Source organism: Diabrotica virgifera, chromosome 1 (genome assembly GCF_917563875.1).
Source record: "Diabrotica virgifera virgifera chromosome 1, PGI_DIABVI_V3a".
In the NCBI taxonomy this organism is placed as follows: Eukaryota; Metazoa; Arthropoda; class Insecta; order Coleoptera; family Chrysomelidae; genus Diabrotica; species Diabrotica virgifera.
The window spans coordinates 301,443,198-301,466,838 of record NC_065443.1 but is presented as its reverse complement, the minus strand read 5'-3'; the positions used below and the strand labels follow the sequence as shown (position 1 = coordinate 301,466,838).

The window sequence follows — 23,641 nt, the reverse complement described above, 5'->3', positions numbered from 1 at the left end:
TATCTTATCGAACACCCTGTAACATTCTAACTAATTTTGTAATATGAAGTTCAAAGTTTGCTACAATTTTTGTTATTAACTTTTATCGTTATCCATTACTATAACGGATATACGGAGCTTTACCCCACTAATCAATCACCCTGTACAATAGCAGTTAAATATTGCATTGTTAGCTAGTTCTAAGCTATTCTGAAAATTTCAGATACCTGAAAATAGCCTAGAACTATTTTTAAAATGGATTACAAAATTTGCGGAGACCGTGACAACAACCAAGCCAAGTATATAAAAACGTTTTAAAATTAGAATATGTAGGACATGTAATGCGAAATCAAGAACGTTACGGCCTTCTCCAACTGATTCTCCAAGGAAAGGTAAATGGTAAAAGAGGACCGGGAAGAATACAGCATTTTTCTGGCATCAAAATTTAAGAAAGTGGTATAACACGAATACAACTGTTCCGCGCTTCAGTAAATAAAGTCAAGATAGCCATGATGATCGCCAACATTCAGAACGGATAGGCATTTTAAAAAGAAGAAAAAGAGGTGGATAAGGTGTAGTAAAAGGAACCAATTCAACCATAGTATGAAATAAATTACCAGATCTTAAGAAACTAACTATTGTCCTTTTCATGATCATTTTTCAGTGCGTAACAAGTGATAGGAAAAAGGGTAAGTCCGTGATAATACACATTTATGACATTTATTCTAACATAACATTTTAGTTAAATCTGACAGTTGTCACATTTTATTTTCAATTTGGAATAAAAACAAATCAAATGTTATAAAAGCATTTATAAAATTATAAAAGAATTCGGTTGTTGTAGTGGGGTTGATTAACTGGATACACTATTTACTGCAAACTCATTTATTTATATGCTAAGTAACTGCGGTAAAGAGTTGGTGGCTAAATATTTATTAGCTGTGATGTTGCCCGCTCGGATCTCAAATACTAATTGACTAATCTTTTCTCCGTGAAAGTATAACTAAAAGTGGATTGCCGTGTTTATTGTTTTTATATAAACAAAAAGTGAGAGTGATACTAAAACTGCTGAATCGACTAGATTATAAATAACGTATACTAATTATTATTTCAAACTGACCTTGTATCCAAACCGCATGCATTGATATGGTAATGTAGGTCAATCGTATTTATTATAAACAAACGTATTTGTTTTACCAAAGCCATTTAATTATTAAAGAATTTGTCTTAATAAGATGATTACTGAGATGCAGTGTATCCGAATACAAAATGGTATTTTCTTTGATTTGTATAGTCTTATAAATTATACAATTATATTTGTAATATTATTATCTAATTAAAAAAAAATATTTTTTTATTATGGCGCCATCTATCGACAACTAGAATAACTAGAACAAATGTTATAAATGTCACCCACGAAATGTAATCACCGACGTGCCTTTTTTTCTGTCACATACAATTTAATGCGTTAGAAAGAAATCGAAAAACTGTGACGCACTGGAAGATGATCATGAGAAAAAGAGTACTTCTATAAAATATATGTAAAATAAAACAAGAAAAAGGAAAAATCTGGCTTTTTAAATTTGTTTTAGACATTACTTATACTGAAAATTAATTAGATGTAATTTAAATAGTAGTATGCAATTCAAAATTACAAAATGTATTACGTAAATTAATTTGTGGATTAAGGGGGTATGTAAACGCCACAGTCAAAATGGTTGGTGATCATAGGAACTAAACGTTTAACAATTCTTTCAGTAGATGGCAGCACGTATATATATTCGAACATTTTAATAACGACGAATTTTAATTCTATTAAGGACGGCGTTGTTGCCACGTACTACATAGAACTTATGATCGTTACCGATCGATCGGTACTGTTCGCCTTCAATCGTACTTGTATTGTATTTACAGTGATGAGGGTGTTTAATTATTTACCTGGAAATAGTAAATTCTTACTATTAATAGATACCATTGTATAACTAGACAAATTTTTATCTTTTTTTAAACAATGCTAATAGATACAAAACGTTTCATTTGGAAATATTTTATCACTTATTGTATTTAGATTATATTTGTAATAATGTGATTTGTAATTTTGTGACAATTATTAATTCTTTACCTGGTCAAAAATTTTTATTTTAAACTGATAAAGAAATTTGCAATTGTTTGAAATACAAGTATGTAGTAATAAATATATATACATTGAATCACACTTTTTGCTCTAAATTTTAAATAATCGCTTGGATTAACATGAAATTTGGCATACAAGATGTCAACCAAGAAAAGTGATAGTGTGGCGATGTAAGATTTTGCCCTGAGGGTGAGTTTTATTCCATCTCGGGGGTGAAAAAATATACGTTCAAAATAAGTCTGAAAATGGATAAACTGACTAATTCTAAGCAACTTTTGTTCTATAGGATTTTTTCACTAAATTAATATTCGAGTTATTTGCGAGTAAAAAACACGTTCTTAGGCGGCTTTTACAAATAACTCAAAAAATAAGTATTTTATCCGAAAAAAACATTCTTAGCAAAAATATGTAGCTTCTAAAAAAGTATAAAAAAATGGTGTATTAGACCTGGATCCCGCGTACCAAAAAAACTTGATTAATAGCAAGCTGAAAATTTGATAATAGCTTAACGGTGTCTAGTCGGACAAACTTTGATGTACGGGAGGGAACACTGGAACAGAACTTCGTAACAGGGGGTTACGAAAACGTCCCAGATATTTTGTCGGACAGAACATCCAATTGATTTGTTACCCTTTCATTAAAGTCTCATGCAAACATCACACTGCTAAACAACCGACTTGATTACTGTCATTTGACATGTTCTTCGTGTTCCACTCATTAAAATACACAGTTGGTGATAAACACCAGTCTGATTTTTACATGAAAGTTTAATGAAATGCTAACAAATCAATTGGAAGTTCTGTCCGACAAAATACATGGAACGTTCCAAATTTTTAAGCTGTTCCACAAATAAAACTTCCCCTGTTCTAGTGTTACCATACATCAAAGTTTGTCCGACTAGACACCGTTAAGCTATTAACAAATTTTCAGCTTGCTATTAATCAACTTGTTTTAGGTACGCGGGATCCATGTCTATATATTATGAACTCTATGGACCCAGTTGAAACAAAGTTGTAGCTAATAAAAGATAGTTTCATATCCGCCAAATTTCAAAGTGAATATTTCAACGTGAAATAACCAAAAAATGATGCACTTTTTTGGGGAAAACTCATTACAACTTTTTTAAAGTGTTTAAAAAATATTTATTTTTGTTTTTTTTTAGTTTGTAGCATCAAAACTAAGCAAATGCTCAAAATATAGTTGGTCCCTTTTTTTTGGTCAAAAACCTCGGGAAAGTCACCCCCAATTATCATCTTAAATCAAATCAATCGTAACCACTTCACAAGTTACTTTCTATCTATCTTTGAGCCTTAGGACCAGTATTTTATGTCCTGGTTAGCTAATCGGGGTTTAATCGGGACAGAAAACTACCTCTTAGGGTCTCTTGCGTTGTCCTCCTCCTCCTGAGTGCCTTCTCTATTGAGGTTGGCGATCAATATGGCAAATTTCCCTCTGTTCTGGGCTTGATGAATTAAGTCATTCCCTGTTGTGTGGGTCCAATCTCTGATGTTTCGGAGCCAAGATTTTTTCTTTCTTCCTATACCCTTTTTACCTTCGATTTTGCCTTCTAATATTACCTGAAGTTACTCAAATTCCCTATGGCGCATTATGTGTCCTAGATATGACGTTTTTCTAGTTTTGATTGTATTGACCAGATGAGGACGTGTGTTCATTATTTACAGTACTTCTTCATTTGTAGTTTTGGTGGTCCAGCTTATTCTTAGCATTCGGCGGTACATCCACATTTCGAATGAATTCAGTTTGTTGACATCATACTGTTTTAATGTCCAGGTCTCACAACCATATAGTAATAGAGACCACACATAACACTTTAGTGTTCTCAATCTTATTGTGACTGATAGCTTGTGGTTACAGAGCATTTTAAGCATGTTCATGAAGCCAGATCTTGCTATTTCAATGCGTCTTCTAATTTTTTTGAGTGGTCTAGCTGACTGTTTAGCTCTGTGCCCAGGTATATGAAACTTTGGGAGCTCTGAAGGGTGATACCATTGATTTGTATGTTGGAATGTCAACACGGGAAGTTTTTTTCCTCGGACAATTTTACATTTTCATCTCATTTCTAATTCTTGTTCTTCATGTGCCTTGTCCGTTGTGGAAGTTGGCTATCATCATAGCAATTTTAATTTTGTTTACAGCGTGTCTATAACTCGATCGATGTTAGTCCAAACCATTGGCGTAAGTTTTGAAGCCATGAGTGTCTGCTTCCGGGTCAACGTTTACTCTCTATTTAACCCTATATTATCAGCTGCAGTATACGATATTTATCATGTCTCATAATATATGACCGAGGTGTTCACGTTTTCGTTTTTTAATTGTGAAAGATATTTCTTTTTGTTTTCCCATTCGGCGCAATACCTATTCGTTGGTGGTGTGAGTCGTCCAGAATATTTTGAGGATACGTAGGTACACCCACATTTCGAATACATCTAGCCTTTTCGATAATGTTTCCGTTATTGTCCAGCTCTGCTCCATACAACAAGACTGGAAATACATAGCATTTTAGCAGCCATATTTTTAGTGGGACAGATATGTCGCAATGATTGAATATATTTCTCATGTTAAATGTAGCTATGGTTATACTCTGAATATATTTCGGTTTTTTGATCCCATTTCGAGTTGACGACTGTTCCAAGGTATATATACGAGTCAACGTGTTCAATTAATTGGTTTTTTATATTCAATTGTCTGGCAGGTTTTTGAGTTTTGCTCACTAGTGTCTATTTTTGTTTTATTTATGTTGAAGGTTAAATTCTCTTTTTTCACTCGCTCTTTGTAGGTACCCTGTCCATAAGATGCTGAAGTTCATCAATACTGCTAGCAACCACAACTGTATCGTCTGCATATCGGTTTATCTAATTATTACTCCAGTAAATTTCAATATTTTTTTTTCACTTACGGAAATTTTTGACATAAATTAATCAATGATTATACAATATTGTTTTGTCTACAATTTTTTTATTAGGATAATGCCTCAACAAATACTAATGGCCATTGGCATGTGTAATGTGTGTAAAAATTTCGATGTCATCGTCTTTACAAAAAGCTAATTGTATCCGAACAATGCATTATTTGCGTTATTATAAAAATTAAATTTGCCAGAAAGTGAATAAAACTTAAATTGTTTTTAGATACGCCCCACATAACATACTAGAGCTTAGGTTATCTATGTATTATGTCAAAACTAGTATAATCCCCCAGTAAACACTTCAAGACATTTTGAGCCTCGTTTAACTTTCATTGTATAACGTCACGGTTTCAAGCATAAAATGTGTATATTTGTATTGTTAAGACACTGAGACGTTATACAATCATGATTGAAAGTCAAACAAGGCCCAAAATGTGTACTGAGAGTGGGTGGGGCCACTTTTCTAAACAAAACCGCGTGATTCATCGTATTTCCGTGGTTACAAAACTCGTTTTCAATTGTTTGCAGATTTTCTTAAAATCCGGCAAACGCGCATCTGTCGCCATTTAATACATCACTGCTGCCATCTACTAAATGACACGTGAACTCATCTTCTCATCTATTAAGTGACAGCGGAACTAATTTATCACTAGAAAAATGCCAACTTAATGCTGTAATATGAACAAAATCCCCAGATTGCAGCTTTTAACAATAATTTTTACCTTTAGGTACAGTTAATTTAAAAATTATGGCAGTACGGACAATGAAATTTTGTTTAAAATAAAGCTTTTTGCGTAGTTAATCGTTTCTGATAGTTATTTTCTACCGAAGTTCAAAAATTATTATGCAAAACGAATTTTTACAACAAGTTACTAAGTAAGTTATGACATGGACTCCTTTAAGTACAGTTATAAAAAATATACTACTTTCTTTGGAAATTTCAACTAGATACTATTAAAATAGAAAGTCTACAGTCCACGTACATACCCCTAAGTTGAAGATTGGTTTTGAAATAGTGACGGTAACTGTACCTAAAAACTATATAAATTTTAACATTGTGTTATACCACCTTAAAGTGATTATATCGCACTAGCTAGCACTTATTTTTCTTACTTGTGTCTCCTGTGTAATCTTCCTCTAGGTCATTCTTCACATCTGGGAGATCTACTGATCTGGATAACTGACTCTCTTGATCAAATTCATCCAGCTCTTCCTTACATTCAACTTTAACTTCCATACCTAATAAATAACATAAATATATACTGCAATTAATAGATTGATAGAAGTTGAAAATAATAAATATTTACATTAATTTGAACATTATTGTCTAATAATTAAAGTCTACAACATTTATAAATGTGATCATAGCCTCACGTAATATAGCTATTGCAGTATAAGTACTTTAGTAGTTGAATAGAAGCCAATGGTAATGTGTGACAGAGTTGTAACCTCACAAAATATTTTTGCTAGTTTTACAAAACTGGGATATAAAATAAAAAAAGAATGTGTGTGTGTACTTTGTACGCACGTAAGAAGTTATACTTCTATTATAATATAATCTAAATTCATATTATGATTTCAACGAAATCAATATACCTATCTACTTTAAACAGTTTTTTTGTATTGTATTTAAATATTAAACTAATTTTAGAAAAAACAAAAAGAATACCAAAAATTAAAAAAAGGATATGACTTTGTCCGGATTTGAACAGGGGACCTCTCGATCCCTAGGCGAATGCTCTACCGATCAGCTACCACCGTTTTTGTATTCAGTCGATCATTTCTCGGACATAATTACAATCACGGTGACAGATACATTAATTGAAAACAAACATTTTCAATAATACTTATTAGAAGGAAGACAAATCCACAGACATAAAATTATAATAAATATATTTACTAAAAACACTAATAATATATTCTTTTCACGCACACCTTATTTGCGCTACATAACTTAAAAGATGAAGCGACTAAGACCATACTGTCGGTGTGCGCATGCGCCAGGGAATCTAAAAATTCACCCTCGTGCCTAAAGAAGTATAACTTCAAAAATTTCAATATGCCTATAACCAAAATAACTTTGAAACAGAATATTCATGACCATGACTTTTGTACAGATATGATTCGTACAGTGAAAATGCTGTTGCACCTCATCTGCGTCATAGCAAATGAAGTTAATTTGTTTTGTTACATAATACACTTCTGCAATAATTATGTTCTACGTTTGATTTAAAATTCTGAATTCCGGATTTTTTTGTAATTTGGCAACGTTAACTTAGATCTCTGACATGCAACAGTATTTATACTGTATCAATCATATCTATTTTATAGAAGATTATGGATTACCTAATTAGCAAGAGTGTCATGAATGGATAAAGTTTAGAAAGGTTACAAAACTGCATGAACCTGACTCACTCATTTGATGACGTCATCTAGGGGAGAGGCTTGTACCTTGAACCGGATTTTTTCAAAGATCAATTACTTTTAAGATTAAAAAGGGTTCAAGGCAGGTTTTGTTTATATTCGATTCAGAGTTGGACTACCATCTCCATATAGCAACTATTTCAGCATCCTTATGCATCATCAGTGAAGATTATGCAGTCACAACTCTGAAGGGAATATAAACATTCTGCCTCTTTTAAGGCAAAACATCGCGATGCAATGAACCCACCCTTTGAGACGCAAATCAGCGACATCTCTCGTATTACGAGGAAAACAACGAAAAGCCCCAGATACAAAGTTTACTACTTTTTAAACAATTAGAATAATTGAAATAAAAATATAATAAACAATATTTTAAATCTAAGACTTTTCGTTAATAAACTGCTTTCTGGCTGCATCCCATATCTCCGGATTTTACAATATATAATCACGTAGAGACGACGAAAATAGGAGAAAGCAAATAGAGGACACTTAGGCCACGCATTTACCTTCTCTTCGTCTAGGAAAAGGACCGAAAGACAGTTTCTAAATACTCAAAAACTGAGTAAAATGAAAAAGATTAAAAATGGTTCAAGGCAGGTTTTGTTTATATTCGATTCAGAGTTGGACTACCATCTCCATATAGCAACTATTTCAGCATCCTTATGCATCATTAGTGAAGATTATGCAGTCACAACTCTGAAGGGAATATAAACATTCTGCCTCTTTTAAGGCAAAACATCGCGATGCAATGAACCCACCCTTTGAGACGCAAATCAGCGACATCTCTCGTATTACGAGGAAAACAACGAAAAGCCCCAGATACAAAGTTTACTACTTTTTAAACAATTAGAATAATTGAAATAAACAATTAGAATAATTGAAATAAAAATATAATAAACAATATTTTAAATCTAAGACTTTTCGTTAATAAACTGCTTTCTGGCTGCATCCTGCAATTACTTTTAAGTTTTTAAATTTTAAGGATTATTTCATTCATAGGAGATTCTGACCAATAGAAAGCTACAGAAATCTAAATTAAATCGATATTTTTTGATGATTTTAACTTCCAATCGTATAGTAAGATATTTGATCACGTGTTTAATTCTGTCCAATCAGATTAAAATTATACTGAGAATTATCTACTGTAGAAAATTGCCGATAGAATTTTTTTAAATAGATTGTTTCTGTTTAATGGCAACCAGTTTCCTAGTTTTGACAACTGTCACATTTAAGAAAATATCCATAATATACGTATTAAAAAATAATCTTACGAATATCACACGACAGTAAGAATAAATAAGAAATTCATTTTTCACTCATTCATCACTTCATTTTTACTCAAATTTGTTGTCACTGGGCAATAGCCACTCGAGCCCTGCGGGCTCTCGTGTCTATTGCCAGACAACAAATTTTCGAAAAACTGTCGCATTATTTTCAATTTATTCTCACTCTCTTGTGATATTATACCCGATAATTTTTGATAATTTCCCATCTTCAAGTATATTACGTCAGATGCCCTTCGTTGCTACGAAAAAATACATTCAGTGACATTAATGACAATTAATGTTTTAAAAATGATAAAAGTAATGACTTTTAACCGTCAAATTAATATTTATAACAATTGTTTGTTTAATTGTACTAATTTGTACTTACATAAATAAATTACAATAAAATTTTGGTTTTGAACAGTTTTATTCATTAAATAATCGCAACAAATTGCACTCGATCTCTAAAATTAATATAGCATTTTTGCCCTCGTGTCACTTTGACATAATTTAAAACTGTCAAAGTGTCACTCGGGAAAAATTCAATAATTTTGGAGCTCTTGTGCAATTACTACTGAACATTTTTTGGACTAACTTATAGTTTACACACCATAGTGACATTAAAAGATTATTTTAATTAAACAAAACCCAACATATTTTTTTGAATTTTATTTATTAGAGGTAATTTGGTCCAAGGTACAAACCAGTCCTGTACCTTGAACCACGTAGTCTTGTACGTTGAAGCACCCGTAAACCTTTAAAAATATATACAATAAATTGTGTTATTCAACATTGAACCTCTCAAAATCTAAGTCAAACACATGTACACCTTTTTGCATTTTAGACAACCCAGCCTGACTTGGTGGTTTAAGTTTGAGCAAGACATCTTCAATGTCAATGTCAAATTGTTGATCACTTAGGCCAAAAAATTTGTTGCTGTTCAGAATTCTCTTCAGATACTGGACTGTTAAATAGGAACTTACAGCAGTTACTTGTGCAACATAAAAATGTGTCTTCTTTTTTCCAATAATTTTGTACTGTCCAACGTACAAGACGTGATAGCGGTCCAAGGTACAAGACTAGGCCGAAAAGAAAACAAATGTGAATTTAACCTAATAAAACGGTTTTGTTATATTTCTTACTATGTTGTTTAACTACCTGTTAGTATAGGCATACACTATACACACCATGTGATTTAATTTATGATATCTGTTAACACAAAAATTAAAAAAGAAAATTATCTATCGTATAAATAGGTACTTTTCACAAAATAAAACACTATATTTTTACTATAACTTAGATGATAGATGATGATTGTAGAAGAACTTCAGATAAGAAACAGAGACAGTTTGCGCGCAAAAGAAAAGAAAAATGAGGTGGCCCATGGTACAAGCTGGCCCAAGGTACAAGCTTCTCCCCTATGAACAAAACTATGAAATCTGACATTATTGAAAATATTTTTTATTGGTTTGCAGTGTGGTCTCATAACAAGACATAGTCAAACTCGATTTTGCATTAGTAAAATAGTTGAAGTTGAAGTATTTATTATTTTTCTTCTAACAGTCGTTTTTAATACTTTATACGAATTCAGCTTGAAACTAAAATAGTTAATATTTTTAGGATTCATTTTTTTTCTTGCATGCACATTATTTCTAAGGTTCATATAGTTTTGAAACTTTCATAATATTATAGAAAGGGACAAATTATCAAAAATACAGGAAAACTAATCAAAGCAAAATAATGTCAGTCAAAGAAAAATTCTAGCTTTGGACTTCTACAAGACAACTAGAAGAAAGTCAATACAGTACAACCTGCCATATCCGGACCTGTCATATCCGGACCTCCCCATATCCGGACGGTTCTGCGCCGTCCGGATCTACCGAAATTTACCGAGAAAAGCAGTCCTGCTGTTGGACAACGCATCCTCTCATCCCGATCCAAAAGAACTAAAAGATGGAGAAATGATGTATTATACAATCTATAAAATGTGTCTATCGACGAAAGTTATTGACGGCGTTGTATACTGGAATGTATGAAGGAGAAAACGTTTGGACTATAAAAGAAGTGGTCTTGATATCCGGATTTATTCATATCCGGATCGGTCTGTCGCCACATTGATCCGGATATGACAGGTTTTACTGTATTAAGTTACTTAATTTACATAGTGACTACATCACACATCTAGCAATTATTTTTGTTACTTGTCTCACCTGAGTAATCTTCCTTGGGTCCATTGTCCATATGTGTGAGATCTATTAATGTAATCTTACGCTCTTGGTCATATTCAACAACTTCTTCCTTAATTCCAACATTAATTTCCATATCTAATAAACAAATTAAACAAAAATATCTAAGAAAAACAAAATTCTATTTTGTTGTAACAAATTTCCACAAATATTTTTATCCTTCTCTCCTTTCCGGTAAGAATATTTAATCTTGTCAGAATAAATTTTTTTTCTTGCATGCATATATATTTCTAAGGTTCGTGAAGTTTTGAAACATTCATAATATTAGGTATATTAAGGGACAAATCACCAAAAATACAGGAAAATCTAATCAAGGAAAAATATTGCCAGTCAAAAAAAAATTCTAGATTGGACTTCTACAAGACAACTATACTATGTTTTTAAATCAGGAAGGGTAATTCAAATTTACCGAGCAGTAATGCTTGTTTGTAATTAGTCCAACCTCAGGCAAGTTTACACCATTGTTATGAATTTTTGACACTATCGACATTTCGATGGCTTAGTGTGAAAACCTCGTATCTCATTAAATTACAATTTTACAGGAGAAGCAAAAAACTGATTTTCAGTAGTAATTGCACAAGAGCTCTAAAATTATCGAATTTTTCCCGAGTGACAGTTTGAATTTCACGACCCGAAGGGGAGTGAAATTATGTCAAAGTGTCACGAGGGCAAAAATTCGATAATAATTTTAGAGATCGAGTGCAATTTGCTGCGATTATTTCATGAATAAAACTGTTCAAAACCAAAATTTTATTGTAATTTATTTATGTAATTACAAATTAGTACCTACAATTAAACACACAGTTGGTATAAATATTTGACGGTTGAAAGTTATCACTTTTATAATTTTTAAAAAATTAATTGACATTAATATCACTGAATGTATTTTTTCGTAGCAACGAAGGGTATCTGACGTAATATACTTGACGATGGGATATTATCAAAAATTATCACTTTAATTTTTATTTCTTTAGCTTACTATTCGTCAGAATCTCCTATGAATGAAATAATCTGCATAATATAATTTAAAAACAAAAACTACTGTTACGTATTTTTAATTTGAGCACATTGAGACAAATATCTGATATTGGCCCAGAGCTGAAAATGTTAAATGTATATATTAAATTGGAAATACAAATATTAACTATGAAAAACACGTAAATATCCTTGCAGTATACAGGGTGTCTAGAAACTCTACCGACAAACGAAGACAGGAGATTCCTCAGATAATTTTAAGACAATTTAACCCAATTCATCTAGTCCGAAAATGCTTCCTAAAGGAGTTAGAGCTATTTGAAGATGGCGTCTGGTAATTAGTTTTTCTTAAATATCTCCAACGCTTCCAAAGCTTTTATTTAGAAAATCGAAAATTGGTACACTTATTTATCTTCCAGAGATATTTCGATTCCATCGCAAATTCCTAGTACCGATTAGTATCGAACATTTATATTATCACACACCTTTTTTGCTTTTCATTTTTAAGCATTTTTGAGTCTGGATTATTAAAATGTAAGGTATTATAGTACTAAAAGGTACTCTTACTTTAAGTCGATAGGATACACCATTTTCTAGAAAAATCGATTTGAAAAATTTTCGTGTTTTGAATATCAAAAAAAAAAAAATTCAAAAAGAAACTATTTAAAAAAACTATAACTCGTACGTTTATTTATATTCCAGAGATGAATCGATTTCATTAATTGCGAATTTCTAGTACCGTTTATATGCGTCCGTTTTGGGTAGGTCAACGGTTATCTTATCGCATAATTTTTTTGGCTTTAATTTTTAAGAATTTTTGGCACTAGATTATTAAATTATGAGATATTCTAGCACTAAAAGTTACTCTTGCTTTAAGTTGGTAAAATACACCGATTTTCTTGAAAATTTTTTTCATTTTTTTTTAAATTTAGGATACGAAAAATTTTCAAATCGATTTTTCTAGAAAACGGCGTGTCCTACCCACTTAAAGCAAGAGTACCTTTTAGTACAGGAATACTTCACAATTTAATAATCCAGTATCAAAAATGCATAAAAGTTAAAGACAAAAAAGTTATGCGATAAAATAACAGTTGTCCCACTCAAAACGAACGCCTATGACTGGTACTAGAAATTCACAATGGATGAAATCGATTTATCTCTGGAAGATAAATATGTGTACCAATTTTCGTTTTCCTAACTACACTAGGTTCGCTTTCAAGATGCAGTAGAAATAAACAAACCAAGGCACGTTAAATGCTACTAGGAGCACTCCCGAATCATAATTTACAATGTATAAACTTTGGAAATCATGATTTGGGATTTACAATGTATATGTCGTAGGCAATTGGTGTAACACGTCATTCCGTGAAAAGCCTAGTCATTACACGTATTACCGGCAAACGCTGTATTACAATCATTATTACTTTGTTTGACTGAAATTATGCGGCATTTCAGGGACTGCCGTCTACGGTTTAGGAAAACGGTGAAACCGCCCGAATGATTGAACGTTACAGCGTCTGACAATTGTATGTTTAATCAATTCAGTCGTCGAATGATTTTACTACATATCTCGTTGCAAGTGTTTATTATTATATAAATATGAATATCCACAAGGGTGTATTTTATGAAAGATATATAAATTTTATAAGGAAGTGTATAGAAATGAACGGCCACGCATTTTTATAGTTAAGGTTAGATTTAAGTGGTTCATTCCTCATTCATTTTATCATAATTCCACGGTTTTTGGCGTCCTTGTTCACTTGATAATATTAGATTACTTTTTCATAAAATATACCCTTGTGTATATCCATATTTATATAATATTTATATAATAATAAACACTTGTAACGAGGTATGTGATAAAATCTTAATTCGACGACTGATTTGACTAAACATACAACCGTCAGACGCTGTAACGTTCAATCATTCGGGCGGTTCCACCGTTTGCCTAAACCGTAGACGGCAGTCCCTGAAATGGCGCATAATTTCAGTCAAACAAAGTAATAATGATTGTAATACAGCGTTTGCCGGCAATACGTGGAATGACTAGGCTTTTCACGGAATGACGTGTTTCGCCGATTGCCTACGACATATATACATGGTAAATTATGATTCGGTTGTGCTCCTAGTGGCATTTAACGTGTCTTGATTTGTTTATTTCTACTGCATCTTGAAAGCGAACCTAGTGTAGAAGTGTTCTGGAGGTATTTAAGAAAAACTAATTAAGAGACGTCATCTAGCTCATTTTCGACTAGGTGAATTTCGACGGAAGCATTTTTCGACTAGGTGAATTTGGTTAAATTGTCTTAAAATTATCTGAGGAATCTCCTGTCTTTGTTTGTCGGTAGAGTTTCTGGACGCCCTGTATAGAGCCTTTGCTCAAGTAACTATGATAACCTCGTATATCTTGATATACGTGTTTTTCATCTAAAATGAGGTTGTGTTTATGATTATTTACGAGGTTTTCATTTTTCATAGCCTATTGCACACCTCCAAATACTAGGTTGATACAGTACAAATATTTTGATTTAAGGTTCATAAAATGTTTCTATATGCCGGACTACCTTTTGTGGCTCACAAAAAACATTTCTTTAAGTCGAATCTCTTAAAGAAACACTCCAAATTAAGTACCAAATTGTAGGTTATAAATATACGTGATATTCACAATAAATCAAGAGAGCAATTGATATATGTGGTTTCTTTTTTCGGCTGTAGAAAATAGTCTGGTGTATTTGGATTTTTTCTAACAGTTGTAAATCGTGAGATACAAGGTTTTCAAACTAAAACCACCAAAATGTCATTTTCGAAAAAAAAATGAGATACGAGGTTTTCACACGATTTATGAAATTTTGACACTATTAGTATTTCATAGGTTAATTATTTTATATAGGCAATTTTTTGTGTTTTCTGCGTTATTCTTTTAATTTTTAGATTTTTAGTCTGCTTTATATACAAATATAAAAAGCAGTTGTTTTTAGAACTCTTTAGCCACATATTGTTATAATATAATATTTATGGATTACCGTCGAAGGCTGACATGATCAACAAAAATGAAGATCTATTTGGTGATTTTTCTAGTGACTTTCTTGGATCTGAATCTGTCTTTTTAATTTACTCCTCCTGGTTTAAAAACAAAGCATAGAAGAAAGTCAATATTAAGTTACTTAATTTACATATTAAAGTGGTTAAATCAAATATCTAGCAGTTATTTTTGTTACTTGTCTCACCTGAGTAATCTTCCTTGGGTCCATTTTCCATATCTGTGAGATCTATTAATGTAATGTTACTCTCTTGGTCATATTCAACAATTTCTTCCTTAATTCCAACATTAATTTCCATATCTAATAAAAAAATTAAATAAAAATATCTGACAAAAATAATATTTTATTTTGTTATAATAAATTTCCACAAATATTTCTATCCTTCTCTCCTTTCAGGTAAGATTATTTAAAGTAAACAATAGGTCTGGATCTCGCGTACCAAAAAAAGTTTATTAATAGCAAGCTGAAAATGTGTTAATAGCTTCACAGTGTCTAATTGGACAAACTTTGATGTATGGGAACACTGGAACAGGGAAAGTTTTAATTGTGGAACGTGATTTTAATTGTGGACCATGTCATCCTGACAAATCTACGATTGTGAAAACTAGCAGGTTGTTTTAAGGTTATTCAATAGCAAACTTTATATAATATATGAACAAATGTATGTCCTACAGATATGTTGGGCATTTTAATAAGTCCGACACATAGTCAAATGACAGGAATTATATTGGTGGTAAATAGCAGTCTGATTCTTGCACTAGAGTTTCAATGAAATAGACCGGGAGATATTATACAGAAGTTCAGCCACGATTTTCTGAGTCCTGCCTTTTACAATAGTGGAAGGATAGACGAGGTACTTACAATTTGTGGAAATAACCACAAATTTCCTATGACATTTTCCTGTAAAAAACTCTAACATGAAGTAAAAACCACTTCTATGTAATTGGTATATTTATTAAAATTTAAAAATCCCAATGGATTGAATAAAATGTGTCTAATTCAGAACCTTGGCCTAAGATGGTTGTTTAAGTTTCCTGGTAGGGTTTCACCATGTTCCCGGAGGTTATATCTTTTAACATCGGTGTTAGCCTGTTCAATATTACTTTGACATAATGTAGACCGAATTTTAAATTCAACCATTGTTTGGTTCTGGGGCTATTTAGCAAGTATTCAAATTCACTGATGATGGACTGATAGGTCCGAAAACGTTCTGAATTTGACACATTTTATTCAATCCATTGGGATTTTTAAATTTTAATAAATATACCAATTACATAGAAGTGGTTTTTACTTCATGTTAGAGTTTGTTTAACTATATGGTATACAGTCAACCTAGGGAACTTGCCCTTTTTAGTTTCCTGTAAAAATTAGATTTTCCCAAAAAATAAAAATAGGGTTTTGCGATGAATTTCTGAGTCTTGCAATATCCATAGAATTACAGGATACTATGGATTTTATGAAGAAAATTTTTTGGGCAGGAGGGTTGCAAACGTGTTAACAGAGTATATATGTATACAAACATGTAAGGAAAATAATAAAATTTTCATGATTTTTTGGGTCCTGCCAACTAAATAAATTAAACATATTTATTTCAAAATGATCAAAAAAAATGTTGGCATGACGTCTCCTACTGTTTAAGTATATTTGTCCCTTGGAAAATTCTGCGGAAAATTTTCACACTGATTCCGTGATTTTCCGTGAAATCCTGCCTTTAAAAAGTTATAATACTCAAATGCAATCAATACTTTTTCGGTACTCGGCAGGAAGGTTAAACGTTTCTTGTAAGACACCAGAAGTCCTAGATTTGTAAGAAAATTCGTGAAAAATTCCACGATGTTCTGAGTCATGCCATTTTGTACATGTTTTAAGAATCTTAAAATAAGTCTATTTACAAAGAGGCAGGATGGTTTTATAGTTACTTCGTATACAGGGTGGGGCATTAGTGTGACAAAATCCAATTACTCGTTTGTCGTAAGAGATACGAAAAAAAGTTATTTAGGTAAAACGTGGGGCAAAGATAGGATAATAATTTAAAATATTTTCTAACATACCTACAGGGCTACCCGTATTGACAGGGTGACACAAACTTATGTTTTTTTAACGGATATAATTTTAAGATTCGTAAGATAATTTTATGACAATTTAACACAATTCACCTAATCCAAAAATGTTTCCTAAGGGAGCTAGAGCTCTTTGAAGATAACGCCTTGTAATTAGTTTTTTTATATCTCCAGAACGCTTCCATTTCGACAGACAAAATTGGTCCGCCTTTTTATCTTTCAGAGATAAATCGATTCCATCAATTGCGAATCTCTAGTACCGGTCATAGGAGTTCGTTTTGTGTATGGCAACAGTTATTTTATCGCATAACTTTTTTGTCTTAACTTTTAAGCATTTTTGACACTATATTATTGAATTGTGAGGTATTCTAGTACTAAAAGGTATTCTTGCTTTAAGTCGGTAGGATGCACCGTTTTCTAGAAAAATCAATTTTAAAATTTTTCGTATTTTGACATTAAGAAAAATTTGAAAAAAAAATTAAAAAAAAAACGGTGTATTTACCGACTTAAACCAAGAGTAACTTTTAGTACTCGAATACCTCATAATTTAATACTCTACTGTCAAAAACGCTTAAAAATTAAAGCAAGTTATGAGATTTCGTTAATATACCCAAGACGGACGCCTATGATCGATACTAGAAGTTCACAATTGACAAAATCAATTCATCTCTGGAAGAGAAATAAACGAACCAGTTTTCGTTTTTCTAAATAGCTTTTTTATTTTTTTTTTCAAATTCAAAAATCGAAAAATTTTTCAAATCGATTTTTCTAGAACACGGCGTATCCTATAGACTTAAAGCAAGAGTACCTTTTAGTACAAGAATACCCCATAGTTTAATAATCCAGTGTCAAAAATCTTTAAAAGTTAAACACAGAAAAGTTATGTGATAAAATATCCTTTGTACTACCCTAAACGGACGCCTATGACCGGTACTAAAAATTGAATTAATGGAATCGATTTATCTCTGGAAGATAAATAGGTGTACCAGTTTTCGTGTTTCTAAATAGAAGTGTTCTGGAGCTATTTTAAAAAAACTAATTACAATATGCCATCTTTAAAGAGCTCTAGCTTCCTTAGGAAGCATTTTCAGAGTTAAATTTTCATTAAGTTAAATTTTCTTAAAATTATCCGAGGAATCTCCGGGCTTCGTTTGTTAGAAGAGTTTCTGGACACCCTGTATAACATAGGTACAATCCCTACTATAACCAATTAGTTGTAAAATTATTGATTTTCTTCCTATTACTTTTATTACATTTACTTATATACAAATATATGATCTAATCGCTTAAAATAAATATGTTACAGTTTGGTATTGGATTTGAAAGGTGTGTAAAAATCCGAGACATTACTCAGGAAAATAATATTTAATACTGTACGATTGTTTTAACGATAAAAAATTAATTTTTATGTATTAAATATCTTTGAGGTTATCCTGCCACGTTGTAAACGGTTTTAGATTATGGTTTTTTAAGCATACTTGACATGGCATGACTCAGAAAATTGTGATGATATGAATATGTTTGTATACCTAACAACCTGCAGTACTTTTACAGACTTAAAATTTTATTTCTATATACAAAATAACTGCACAACCATCCTGCCTATTTGTAAATAGCTTTATATTAACATTCTTGAGATATGTGCAAAATGGCATGACCCAGAAAATTGTGTAACTTTCCACGAATTTTCTTACACATTTTTTAACTATGTATAGTAACAAAGGTGTAACTAAACATCCTGCGATTTTGAATAATGTCTACTTAAATTATTTATCTTATAATAAAATTTATTTTATGACTCAGAAAATTACGGAACCAGGGTGAAAATTTTCCACAGAATTTTTCAAGGGACAAGTGCAGTTAAACATTACATTAAACATTTTTTTCGATCATTTTCAAATAACTATGTTTAATTTTCTTCACTTCTACTGCCCAAAAAGTTTTCTTCATAAAATTGATAGTATCCTGTCATTCTATGGATATGGCATGACTCAGAAATTCATCTCAACTCCCCATTTTTTCCTCATGGAAAATCTAATTTTCACAGGAAAATGTCACAGGAAACCCGTGGATTTTTCCATAAATTGTAAGTACCTTTTCTAACCTTCCAGTATTGCAAAGGGCAGGACCTAGAAAATCGTGGTTGAAGTTCTGTTAATATCTCCCGGTTTAAAAGGGAAACAAATCAATTGGAACTTCTGTCCGAAAAAATACATGGGACGTTTTCGTAATCTGACATTCGAAACTTGTAACCTGTTCCACAATTAAAACTTCCCCTGTTCCAATGTTATTGTACATCAAAGTTTGTCCACCTAGATCCTGTTAAGCCATTAACAAATTTTCAGCTTGCTATTAATAAACTTTCTTTAGTGCGCAGGATCCAGGCCTACAACTGGTTACATCTATTATTTAAAACTAATTTGGGTTACTTGTCTCACCTGAGCACTCTTTTTTTGGGTCATGGTTTACCTCTGGGAAATCTAGTGATGAGATGAACTTACTCTCTTGGCTATATTCACCAAATTCTTCCTCCATTTTGACTTCTGGGTCATTTTTCACCCCTGGAAAATCTATTGATGTCACTAGCTTATTCTCGTTGTCATGTTCAATAAACTCTTTTTTAATTCCATTGTTATCTTCCATATCTAATAAACAAATCATATGAAAATATTAGCAATAAAATAATATTTCACTATAAATAATAGTGTTTTAACCAGTTTTTTTGGTTTTTTCCTGAAGGTCCAGAAAAACCAAAAGGTGGAAAAATTCAATAATGAATTTAGTTACCGGATTTCCAATAAAGAAAAGTTGTTTTTGAAAGAGTGATGTATAAAATAAAAATTAAACAATAACAAAATATACATCTCAAATAATACAAAATAAAATTTTTGAATATTTGTATAAACAAAACAAATATAACGAAATATATATTATTTTTATTAAAACAAAGTAAAACTAATAACTGCATTAACACGTTGACGGACAGTGTCCATTTTCAAAGAGCTCTAGCTCCCTTAGGAAGCATCTTCAGACTAGGTAAATTGAGCCAAATTGTCTTAAAATTATCAGTAGTAATTGCACAAGAGCTCTAAAATTTGACAGTTTGACACTTTTAATTTCACGACCCAAAAGGGAGTGAAATTATGTCAAAGTGTCACGAGGGCAAAAATTCGATAATAATTTTAGAGATCGAGTGCAATTTGCTGTGATTATTTCATGAATAAAACTGTTCAAAACCAAAATTTTATTGTAATTTATTTATGTAAGTAAGCACAGATTAGTACAATTAAACACACAGTTGTTATAAATATTTGACGGTTGAAAGTCATCACTTTTATGATTTTTAAAACATTAATTGTCATTAATGTCACTGAATGTATTTTTTCTTAGCAACGAAGGGCATCTAACGTAATATACTTGATGACGACAGGATATTATCAAAAATTATTACTTTAATTTCTATTTCTGTAGCTTTCTATTGATCAGAATCTCCTATGAATGAAATAATCTGAAGAATCTCCTGTCTTCGTTTGTTGCTAGAGTTTCTGGACACCCTTTATAGTTAATTGTTCAGTTAGTTTCGTAATAGTCATGGAGTATGGTAGTTTTAAATAGGCTTTAATTTTAAGAAAAATGTTGCTGGCTAAATGGACACAGCTCTCAAAGGTCATAAAAGACAAAAAACCAATTGTATTTTGCAATGTTTTACTTTGTTTACATTATAATAGTTTCTTTATTCTTGCTTTTTTATTGGGTTATCTCTTTCAGAAACTGTTGATCATTTACAAGATACATAGAAAAATCAGTATAATGTTAATAAATTATTTGCAGATTAAAGTATAGCCTTATCATGTGGTTATTATTGTAGTAATTATACTAAATTAACTCGCAGCTTACATTTGGATTCTGCATTACTTTATCAACTAACAATGTACAGATCTACTTGCACAGATTCAAGATATTCAGGAAAATGGGCATTCAGAACCTAAAATGAATTGTGAAACTTACCAGACTGTACATTTATGTAACGAGCGTAACTGTGATCATTTAAAACATGGTATCCAGAACTAGATCCCTCCAATGTAACATTGCACACCTCTAGATGTGGCATTGTGCTGTAATGTTGGATTTGGAATAACAGTGGGCAATAAACAAATAAAAGTTTCTGGAATTTGTATTTATCTTATCTTAAAAGTTAGCTGCACATAGGCTATGCTTTTAGAAATCAGTTTTTAGTAGATCCTCTCTATCAAAAGGATAGGTACACTACTTATGAGGATGAGTAGTTCTAAAAAACGATCTATTAGTTCTTGTATACCTACGGCTTTCCTAAAAATATATTGATTGTTAAGATCACATTTTCTTCGCGGTATTTTACTAAGAACTAAGAATGAAGACTGATATGCTTTAAAAGGATTTGGTACTGTATAGCAAGAGGGTTGGAGCTATAAATTCTACAAACCTAAAATTTATATGTAAATAAATTCTGCTTTAGTTACTGATCAATGTACGAACAGCGAATATAAACTCTATATTCGTTAGTACAATACTATTTATCTGGTGCTCAACGACGTTAATTTTTATATAATTTTTCATTTAAAATATGACTTGCTTGTTTTTAACTTTTTAAAAACCAACAATCAGCCATCAACCACAACTGACAGTGACATTGACAACTGATGTTGACATTGACAACGACAACCTACCTGACCATAGCGTCATAAAGTTAGCGAAACGGTTTTTTCAAAGTCGTTATTTTGACTTCTACCATAGCTCAAAAAATTGCACCTCGTTTGCGGATAATTGCACCATTCAAAATTTCATTTGCGGAGTTTCCGTTTTCGAGATATAAGCAAATCAAAAGTGGAGATTTCGGCGCAGCGCTAAAAATAAATGTCAATTTTCAGGGTATAAAATGCCGTAAAGTCACTAAATAACCATATCAAAAAATTGCACCTCGTTTGCGGATTATGAATAAACTGGTTTTAATTGAAAATTGAGAAAATTGAAAATGTTATAAAGGAAAAACGATTTTAATGTTGGTTGCCTATACTGTAGGGCCAGAATAATTTTCACTTTTTATAAACCTAAACTGTAAGGCTAAAAGTAGTATGTACCATAATCAAAATAACTCCTCCTGACTTAAAGGTAATCCCTGCTTTGAAATTTCATTTGGGGATTTTCCGTTTTCGAGATATAACCAAATAAAAAGTTGAGATTTCGAATAAATTTTCATTTTCTGGGTATAAAAAGCCGTAAAATTGCTAAATAATCATATCACCTAATTGCTCCTCGTTTGCGGAGTATAAATAAACTGGCTTTAATTGAAAATAATGAAAATTGAAAATTTTATAAAGAAAAACGATATTAACGACGGTTGTGGTTGACTACACTGTAGGGGCAATGCAAAGGAATTATTATTCGTAGTAGTGATGTTGATTATAGTTACTTTCGAGGATTCGTTACAAATCGTTACTTTTGTATAAAGTAATCATTTACAGTTACAGTATTCGTTACTTTGGATTACTATGATTACTTTTGTATTTGAGTACCGGTAATCATATCGAGAATCGTATTTCTCAGTAGGTAGATATTTTGTATAGGTATTTCGATATAACAACGACCTTCACCGATCTGTTTAAGGGATAAATCGTTACTTTTGTATAAAGTAATCATTTACAGTATTCGTTACTTTGATTACTATATGATTACTTTTGTTACTTTTGTATTCGAGTACCGATAATCATATCGAGAATCGTATTTCTCAGTAGGAAGGTATTTTGTATAGGTATTCTGTCACACCCTTAAAACGCTTCATACCGATAACGATATTCCATAACACTCGTAAAATACCGGTCCCGTCCGTTACTCGCTAGGATACGATTGGTATTTTTTTTATAGAAAGTAATCAAGTGTACTGGTTGTACATACAATAGTCGTTACCCGCTCTGATACGATTGGTACAAAGTAACGAAGTAATCAGAGTAATCAAAGTTACGATTTGCCTCTCTGTATAGTAATCGGTACTTTCGGTATTCGTAAGTAACGAGTACTTTGTAACGAATAGTTACTTTTTCAACATCACTATATACACCATGGCCCACGGTTATTAGACTTTATTACGGTTGTCTTGTCCGACGGTGGTGGGGAGACTTGTATTCTTGACTTTACGTCACAAGAGTTTACATTCCCATATTTTTAAATGATTTTAGGTCATTGAATGTGTGTTATTGTGTGTATTATTTGTGTTATTATGAAATAATTAGACAAATAGTACACATTTTATCTTATACCGGGTGGTGAATCGTAAAATGGGCCATAGGAAACTCAATGTAAAATTCTGAATTGTTGAATTCCTGTTTCCCTAATTATTTTACATCAAAAGTCATGAGAGAATACTTGTAGAGAATTAAAATCTGTATTAAAATCAAAAGTTAAAATTGTTCTACGATTTAAATGCATTCCAAAATTTTGAAAAATATGATATAGTCTGTTCGCTAAACTCAGACGCAACTTTCTAGATATTTTAGTCGGTAATTTTCCCAATTTTAGTAAAATTGGCAAAAAATAATTACTAAATAGTTAATAATC

General features: G+C 31.6%; 1 protein-coding gene across 5 annotated transcripts in view; it reads right to left on the bottom strand.

Annotated features, from left to right (window-relative positions):
* The window catches only part of LOC126879180 (zinc finger protein 493-like), a 35,638-nt gene extending 13,923 nt beyond the window's left edge, over nt 1-21,715 (bottom strand). The window contains exons 1-6 of one of the 5 annotated variants that reach the window (XM_050642217.1): nt 21,513-21,715; nt 21,059-21,338; nt 19,489-19,695; nt 15,177-15,290; nt 10,939-11,052; nt 6,153-6,278 (exon numbers count right to left, since the gene is read on the bottom strand). In XM_050642217.1, the coding sequence (XP_050498174.1) occupies nt 6,153-6,278; nt 10,939-11,052; nt 15,177-15,290; nt 19,489-19,695; nt 21,059-21,161 (664 nt within the window). In that variant the 5' untranslated portion in view covers nt 21,162-21,338; nt 21,513-21,715. Of the gene's footprint in view, nt 1-6,152; nt 6,279-10,938; nt 11,053-15,176; nt 15,291-19,488; nt 19,696-21,058; nt 21,380-21,512 lie in introns of all 5 variants that reach the window. The other 4 variants (XM_050642216.1, XM_050642218.1, XM_050642219.1 and 1 more) reach the window with 4 other exon arrangements.
* Between the last annotated feature and the right edge of the window lie 1,926 nt (nt 21,716-23,641).